The sequence below is a fragment of the Artibeus jamaicensis genome, unplaced genomic scaffold, assembly GCF_021234435.1.
Source record: "Artibeus jamaicensis isolate MK-2021 breed Jamaican fruit bat unplaced genomic scaffold, CSHL_Jam_final scaffold_11, whole genome shotgun sequence".
In the NCBI taxonomy this organism is placed as follows: domain Eukaryota; kingdom Metazoa; phylum Chordata; class Mammalia; order Chiroptera; family Phyllostomidae; genus Artibeus; species Artibeus jamaicensis.
The window spans coordinates 840,983-849,504 of record NW_026522027.1 but is presented as its reverse complement, the minus strand read 5'-3'; the positions used below and the strand labels follow the sequence as shown (position 1 = coordinate 849,504).

General features: G+C 40.4%; 1 protein-coding gene across 1 annotated transcript; it reads left to right on the top strand.

Moving 5' to 3' along the window:
• The first annotated feature begins 1,451 nt into the window (after positions 1-1,451).
• Positions 1,452-5,751, top strand: LOC119053265 (carcinoembryonic antigen-related cell adhesion molecule 21-like). Its single transcript, XM_037150740.2, has 3 exons — positions 1,452-1,612; positions 2,537-2,887; positions 5,430-5,751. The coding sequence occupies exons 1-3, from the start codon at positions 1,495-1,497 to the stop codon at positions 5,708-5,710; spliced, it is 750 nt and encodes a 249-aa protein (XP_037006635.2). The 5' UTR covers positions 1,452-1,494; the 3' UTR covers positions 5,711-5,751.
• Positions 5,752-8,522: the final 2,771 nt, after the last annotated feature.

Genomic DNA, 8,522 nt, shown 5'->3' with positions numbered 1-8,522 from the left:
TCAGAAATTGTTCCAACAGTCAGCAACAGCTCAAGGACAGGTCAAACAAATAGACATGGAGAGAAATGGTCTATCTGAAATTGCCCTGTGAGGAACAGTAAGCTCAGAGGCGCCTGACTTTTCACTACAGTCTCTTCTTTCTGGGACACTCAGGACATCCCCCACTTCACACCCAAAACTGCATGTCCTGCTGAGAAATCTGCTCTTGAGTCTTTCTCCCTGGAAGCAACATTCAGTCTGCTGACAGCCTGAGATAGAAGACAGGCCTCCTATACCATTATCTCCATGCTTGACCTCTTCTCATTCTCAAATTCATATCTGTGACATTCCCGCTTGGAGGTAACAAAACCCACACAGAGCAATTAAGAACATGAAGAAGAGGATTCCAGCTGGGTTTCTTTGTTACAAGCAAAAATAATCCTCAGTTTTGATGACATCTGGGTATGTTTCTGAGGTGAAGACAGACCCAAGACCAAGTCACCACACAGGCCAATGGGGGATTAAGTGGCTCATCCTTTCAGATCAGCCTTGCTATAGCAAGTGTACCCTACAGGGCAGTAAGAGCAACCTTCCCTGAGAGCTTATTAGATGTAGAGTCTCTGATCCACTGCACCCCTGCCATTTCAGAATTTGCAGTTTAACAAAAACCTGGAGTCTTCCCCTGTCCACAGAAGAGCAGGAGAAAGTGGTTCTATCTTTGTGTCAAGAGATCCCATGTTGCATTGGCACCCACAGTAGTGGGGACAGCTGCTGAAGTTACATGTTTAATGTTTCACCTGGGCTTTGTGATATTTCCAAAGTTTCACAGGTGATCTGATGTGTGGTAGCAGTGGCAGTGGTGACATATCTGTGGTAGGTTTCTCTTCTTTCAATAAATATTTTATTTATTACTGTTAGAGGAAGAGGAAGAGAGAGAGAGAGAAGAAGAGGAAAACATCAATATGTGGTTGCCTCTCATATGGCCCCCCAGGGGCCTAAGCGTATGCCCTCACTGGGAATTGAACTGGCAACACTTTCATTCACAACCTGAGCTCAATACACTGAGCTACACCAGCCATGGTGACATTTTTTTCTGTCTTAGCTCGAGAACTGCTGCTCTGAAGGGAAAATTCAAATGTGATAGAAAGAAACTGTGGGAAAGGTCAATGTGCCCCTGACAGGTAGCTGTGGAGAATGCCCAAAATCCTGACAACACTGGCTTCTGCTTTCCAACTGCAGCATGAGAGTGAATGATAGTGAGTGTTTATAGGCCTGTGTATATGTGTGATATTGAGAGATCTCAGGAGTTCCCAGGGAACCCAATTATAGAAAGGCAGTACTGGTTAGAAGTGATAAGGGATGCAGAATGAGGGCATAGAGTGGGAGGTTCCTGCACACACACCCTGCCCCCAGCTCACATGACAAGAATAGTAAACATGCCCCACAATAAAGCTCAGTGTACAGGTAGGACACAGTGCACTGCACCATTCTGGATAAAGGTGCCTATGAACCTCAATGAATCTCAGTTTTTTTCTCAAAGACACGGTTATGGGGGAGACAGCAGACACCATGGGGCCCCTGTCAGTCTCTACCCACACAAGACTTGTCCACTGGCAAAAGCTCCTGGTGGCTGGTAAGTAGGAGACAATTTCTTGGGGTACACTAAGAATTTGACACACAGACTGGCTGGGATTTGCTGAAGAGACCAGTGTTCTGAAAAAAGAGGAAAGGCTTCTATTTGGAAGTGAGGGTGAGGGACAAAGGAGCAGAGTAGGATGAGGAAGGGGCTCAGTGAGAGAAAAATCTCATAAGCTGGAAGTGCTGAGAGGCAGGAAAACCACAATTGCTATTTATTTGCTATTATTTGTCATTGACTATTGAATTATAAAAACAGATTAATAATAATAATAATAATAATAATAATAATAATAATAATAATAGTTTATGTCATGAAACACTGGAAAAAAAACGTTTCCAGGAGTGCTGGACATGGTCTTTACCACCAACCTCAGAAATGGTTGCATGCATCCTGGAAGGGATAAGCCTGGAATTTCTCATTCACTCAACTTCAAGTACTTGCAGCCTGCTGAAGTTACTGGAGGTCCAAGATCAAATGAGGCCCTGCTTTCATTGACCCCATGTTCTATGGAGGAAAGAGGGAAAATGAAGGATCTAGATGTGATACCAGTTACTACAAGAGCCATCTAAAATGCAGAGCAGGGTCTGATCTAAAAGTGGAGACAGAGGATCTTTAGAGAAGGTAGTCAGGAAAGGTGTTTTCAAAGATGCCCTGAGTGTCAGAAAGAGTCTGAGCACAGTGAGGGGGGAAACAGGAAAACACCTGGAAATGAGTATCTGAAACAGATAACAGTTTCAGAGGCGCTCAAGTAATGGGGGTCATGCTGTTGACCTTGACCATGGGACACACACACACACACACACACACACACACACACACACACAGGCTGGGAGATAAAGAGACCTGCTCAGGATTCAGGGCCTCGTCTTTTCTTCACAACACTTGCATACAAACATAGATTTTTTTCTTATTTTCTAGCCTCACTCTTCAACTTCTGGTGCCAGCCCACTACAGCTCAACTTGCTATTGTGTCTACCTATGCTGCTGAAGGGAAAGACGTGATTCTACGTATCCACAATAAGCCTCCTAATCATGCAAGTCTCCTGTGGTACAAGGGTGAAGGTGCAAACAAAAATAATATAATAGCATTTCTTTCAGAAAAGCCAAGAATGCATTTATTAGATCCTGCATTTGGAAGAGTAGTATTAAAACAAGATGGGTCCCTGCTGATAAAGAAGGTCACCAAAGCTGATGCAGGAAAGTACACTATATTAGTCTACCTTACAAATTCAAGAAAAGAAATAGGATTTGGAAGGCTTACTGTATATGGTGAGTGATTGCTCTCTGACCTGCTGGTGTTGGGTGGGGTGATTTCTGCTTCATACACGGGACTGATAATCCTGCCTGCATCCCCTTCTGTATTTTGTTTCAGGTAGGCATTTGACCTTTAATGTAGGAATACACAGAGTGTAGACAAGCTTTCTTATATCTCAGTCACCTTCCCAAATTCCAGCCGTGTAGACATTCGAAGCAGACAACGGTATTACTAAGATGGAAGTAACTCAGAAGAATGAGACTTGTCTTAATTAAGCATCCTGAGCACGTGCCTAAGAACTTGACCCTGAGAATGACCCTGATGTACTAGTCAGAGTATGGTCTGACAGGCCACCTGAAATTCTTCCCAAGCTCAGTTTAGAAACCACTCTCCAGAACACTGTCCCAGGGATCTTGACTTCAGGGAGACTCATGAGCCTGTGCTAGCTTGGGGTTACCATCCTGGGAAAGGCTGAGTGTGTAATGGTTTAACAGGTGCCCAAGTCACAAGGCTCCAGTGCTGATTACCAGTTGGGGCTTAGGCCCAAGAGCCACATCTTGGCAAAACTGAAACTCAGTATCATCTGGGTCTTTGTGTGGAAAACACAGTTAGACAATGTTCTTGGATATAGCTGCCTTTCCCTGGGGACTTAGGTTCAGAAAAAGTCAGCATCACCAGAAAAAAAAAAACTGAGAAAAACAAAAAAGATGCTCCTGGAAGGTCCTCATTCACCAAGGATCAGCCCAGGGGATTCTCTCTCAATAAATTGGTGCAAATCCTTTTTGTGTTAGGTATCCTCAGCTAATGGAAATACACTTTGGTCCATGCAGTGGATAAAAAAAGAAAAAATGTATTTTTGCTTTAGAACCAAATTATCTGCAGTAACAGAGTTCCTGTACAGCTATCCTGCTCAGGTGGCCTATCCTGACTCATTTGAGTCACACTCACCTTGAAAGACTTGACATACCTCTTGGCCCAGAGGCCTGAGTAATCAACTGACAACTGACTTGCCCATGGGTGCTATGTGTTATTTCTGCACAAACCTAGCCTCTGGGATATCCTGGGCGATGGTGCCTGTTAGAAACACAATTTAGGTGGCTGAGGGAAGTCTGTGCAGCTGGAAAGAAACACTTCTTGTCAACCAGGCAGTCAGGTGGCCTGTGAAGAACCAGAATTACTGGGGTGTATCTGACTCCCAGTCTTATGTCTTTCCTTACCCAAACACTGATGCTTAAATGACACCTGAGAAAGTCTGTACTTTTTCCCAGATATATAGCTGAAGGTCATACATTATTTCAGGACCCACATTCCCATGCATTTTCAAGTGATGCACAGGCCTCCTGGGTTCTTTCAAAGACTCAAGTTGACTGAGATGTGAGAGGAGACAACTCTGATTGGCTTTTGGAGAGACAGAAGGTACTAAACAGGGCTATTTTTATTGTTTTACCTGCAGAGGAAAGTTAACCACACCCAACATCACAAGCAACTAAGTCAACCTGGAGAGTTTTGACTTACATTTGTAAATAATAGTGGTGTTGAGCACTTCTTCTGTGACTTTTGGCCTGTTGTTTATATTCTCCGGGGAAATGTCTATTGAAGTGTTTTGTTCATTTCTAAGTTAGTTTATATGTGATTTTGTGGTGACTGTTGACTTGTACATGACATTTTATATGTTCTAGATATTAACATTTTATTTGCCATATGATTTGCAAACTATTTTCTCCCATTTCATAGGACACATTTCAACTTGTGTTTTTGATGAAGAAAAATTTTTCATTTTGACCATATCCCAATTGTCTATTTTCTAACCTTTGTTCTTAGTGTCATATTTATAAAATTCATTGCCAAATCAATGTCATAATTCTTCTCCCTATCCTTTCTCGAAGCATTTTTTAGTTTTAGGTGTAACCTTTAGCATTTCATCTTTTTGACTGAATTTGTGTGTGTGGTGTCAGAAAATGACCCATGTCACTTGTCTGCATGCAGATATTGCTGTGCAACCTGTTTGTTGAAAATAGTGACTTTTCTCCATTGAACGGTCTTTATTGCCTAATAAATTATTTAACAAAAGCTAAATACTTGTCCACTTACTGTAAACTTCCTTGGCTCCAGGAATAAACATGGTGGTAAGCCTGCTTTGCACAACGTGTATAAAAGTTTAACTAACGACTGAAACCTGATGTTTTGTGAAAAAAAGAAAAAAGAAATTCTAGGAAAAGATCAATAAAAGCTCATGAGTGAAAAAATTCTATCCAATGATGAGGTTATTGCATGTATGGGCTGGGAAGGGTTTTTGTGAGTGGCTAACACAGATGACTGAAGGAATATATGAATGGAATCATACTGGGATTGTATGGGGCCAGAGCTAGCTTCAGATCTCTCCTTACATAATTTCACCTGAACTTAGACAATTTTCCTTCTGTAAATGTTGGGAACATACTCTTGTGGACATTACATAGCTCACTGTGGTCTGTGAGTTGCTGAGATCTGAGTAAGTCATGTGGCTCCATGTATCAAGAACATTCTTAAACAGCTGCATTCTCTGTTTCTCTACAGAGCCTGAATTGGTGGTCTCCCTGGAAGCCAGCAACACCACAGTCACAGAGAATAAGGACAGTGTGGTTTTGACTTGCCACACAAATGCACTCTTCATCCACTGGTTGTTCCAGGGCATGAATCTTGAGCTCAAAGAGCACATGAAGATATCTAAAGATCACCAAAGCCTCACCATAAACCCTGTGAAGAGGGAAGATGCTGGGATTTATTGGTGTGAAGTTTCCAACCCCGTGGGGTTTAATGAAAGTTGGCCTGTTTCACTGGTTGTGAAATTTGAGTGACCCTCCTTTCTTGCCATGTTAATAAGTTCTAAATAAAATGTTTTGCAGCATTATAATAGATATTTTGAAGATGACTAGTTCTTAAAATACTTGCAGTGCATCAATTAACACTCAGAAATGTGAGCACACATTGTCATTATTGTTGAATTAAGGTCATATTTCAGACAATTCTCATTTCGGGTCAGTATAATTTGTACCATGTCCACAATGGAGGTGACGTGTCCTTCAGAGGACAAGCACTGGACCTGTGGTAATCAGTGGGAGCAGGTGATAAGTTCATAGAATATGAGCTCTGTCCTTCTACATGTAAACATGTGGAGAGTACCTGGACACTGCTGTATGCATTGGGAATGGACAAGAGGACACTCACATGGGTAGCAACACTGATCTAATTCTTTCTCTTTCTTTCAGCAGATTTCTAAAGCCTTGAGAGTTCTTATTTATGTGTCAGAAAAATTATTTCCACAACTGCAATACATTTCTGTACCTTTTGTTAGTAATATCTAATTTGAAGCTTTGGTAATAAAACCAAAACTTTACCTCATATTTTCTAGTTCAGACCAATGCCCATGGAATTAGAAATGACCTCAAGCCTTATGAAACTAAGTTTGACCTCCTTGGTCTGTGGTATCTCTTGGAGAAGAGGACACCACTCAGAGCTAGAGAGAATTTCTCAGAGTGAAGCTTTCTAATCTCAGGTGACCGTGAAAACTTTCATCTTATGTTTTATTTAAAAAAAAAACTTCATCAGAGAAAAATATGTGGTGAAAGACAGTTGCTGTTCACTTAGGTAACTAATGAGGCCACATCAGGTGTCACCAGCCGAGTCCTCCCTAATCTCATCTGCTCATTTCTAGGTTTCACTCAAATGTCACAGGGACATGGAGGTTTTCCCTGATCATCTTACATAAGAAAGTAACCCCCACAGCTCATCCACTATCTCTACTGCATCCCAACTGATTCTTCTTTAGAGGGATTGTCACCATCACAAAAGCTGTGGGAACTCTCTCGGATTTAGTCATGCAACTGCTTTACCCACTACACTCTCATTTCTACTCTGTTTTCTTTCCATGTCCCTCTCTCAAGTGAGGCATAGTCCACTCAAACCATTCACAGTGTGGACTCGACTTCCCTGGAGTTTGTCATACCATGGCAAGTTGGTGGCACAGCCACTGAAGCTCTTAACTTTACAATTTGAGCCATTCAATTGCACTTTCTCCCACCCTTATCTCTTCTTAGTATCAATCCAGACTCAAGTGCCTGGGAAGCTACCTATTCTATTTCAGGGAGATCATCTTCCCAATTCCACTACATTTGTTGGCTTTTCCTTAACCACCTTAGCTGTCCTCTAAGGCCCAGAGCACAGATCCTGGGCAGGATGATGCAGAGACCACTGCACATGAACAAAAAATAGTCTGCTTTGGGTTTAAAGATATTTAAGTTTTATGTTCTTATTTATTCTTCTATCTACTGCATTGGATGCTATGTAAATAGACCACTGAAGAAGTTATTTCAGAATTACAAATATTTTCAATGTATAAGAATATTTCCATTTATTAGTATGGAGAAAGGCAAGTAATTCACTTATTATACACATTTAATTTTATTTGTAAACCACATGTGCACACATGGTTCATGAAGCTTCTTCTTCTTAAAGAAGCATTTGATATTTTTACCGTGTGAACAATAAGGTCTATTCCAGGGCAGCCACAATCATTCTCATCAGAAACATATAATAATTTCAATCATATGTGTACACATCAATATTAAGTATGTTGTTGATTCATTCTTTAGATATGTTATCAATCAATTTAGCAAAAATAACATTGTTTTATTTATAAAAAATAGTGGCTATTGAAGAACTAAAATTGGGTTTGTTTTTGTTATGTTTTACTTTGTGTAAGTCACTTAATTTGAGGAATTATTATAAACCAAGTCTAATTATTTCCAGAAGAGATGGGCATGGAGACATCAATACAGAGAGACACAACCAATGACCTGATTGTTTAATTTTAAATTTAATTAATATTCCTGAGAATACTGGGAAGGCCTTAGGGCTTTCCAATGTCTAAGAAAAAAAAACAAGAAGAAGTTAAAATATAGAGAAAGCATGTCATAAATAGTGAGTAAATTGTGAAACCACCAAGAAATCAATTCAGGAATGTGCTGCTAAGTTGGAGATGTGTTTGGATCACATATGAATAAGTGATGATTATAGTCCTAATATGTGTCTGAATGACTTGGCCTTGTTTTGTCTGTAGGAGTTGAGAATAGAGTCCTCTTACAATCCCACAGTCAACTAATCAAGTGGCATGGGTATGAGGCCATGGAAAGATAAGATGGAACTGTACAGCTGCATGATCAAAATGTTCATGAAAATCACACTAACATGGCTTAAAAATAAAGATTTTAAATTGCTATTTGAAATGCTCAGGGGAAAAGATTGGAGGCCAGTCAGGAACTGCATAAGAGACAATTTGTTGGAGACCAAGAAAGCTGGCATGAACTTGCAGAGCTTATATCACTGAATACAACTCTCTTAAAGCAACCTTTTGTTTGGAGAAGATTATGATGTCTTTTGGGCACAGCCACTTATACTATAAGCAGTGTAATGAGGTTAAATATACCATAGGTGGAATTGGAAACATTAAACTTTTAAAAAGTGGTTTACACTAACATTGAAAATAAAAAAACAATAATTTGAAAGCTTTGTTTGGACTTCACATATGGGCAAGGCATATCGCTTCTAATTCAAAAGCCAGTGCAAAAACAAAAAGAACAACAGAAAATATGCTGCAGAAAACTACACAAC

What these genes read in the sequence shown, in the direction of transcription:
- LOC119053265 (XM_037150740.2), top strand. Translation starts at nt 1,495, where the DNA reads ATGAATCTCAGTTTTTTTCTCAAAGACACGGTTATGGGGGAGACAGCA. An exon ending in GCAAAAGCTCCTGGTGGCTG is followed by an intron (nt 1,613 to 2,536) that starts GTAAGTAGGAGA and finishes CTTATTTTCTAG; the next exon opens with CCTCACTCTTCAACTTCTGG. An exon ending in TGGAAGGCTTACTGTATATG is followed by an intron (nt 2,888 to 5,429) that starts GTGAGTGATTGC and finishes GTTTCTCTACAG; the next exon opens with AGCCTGAATTGGTGGTCTCC.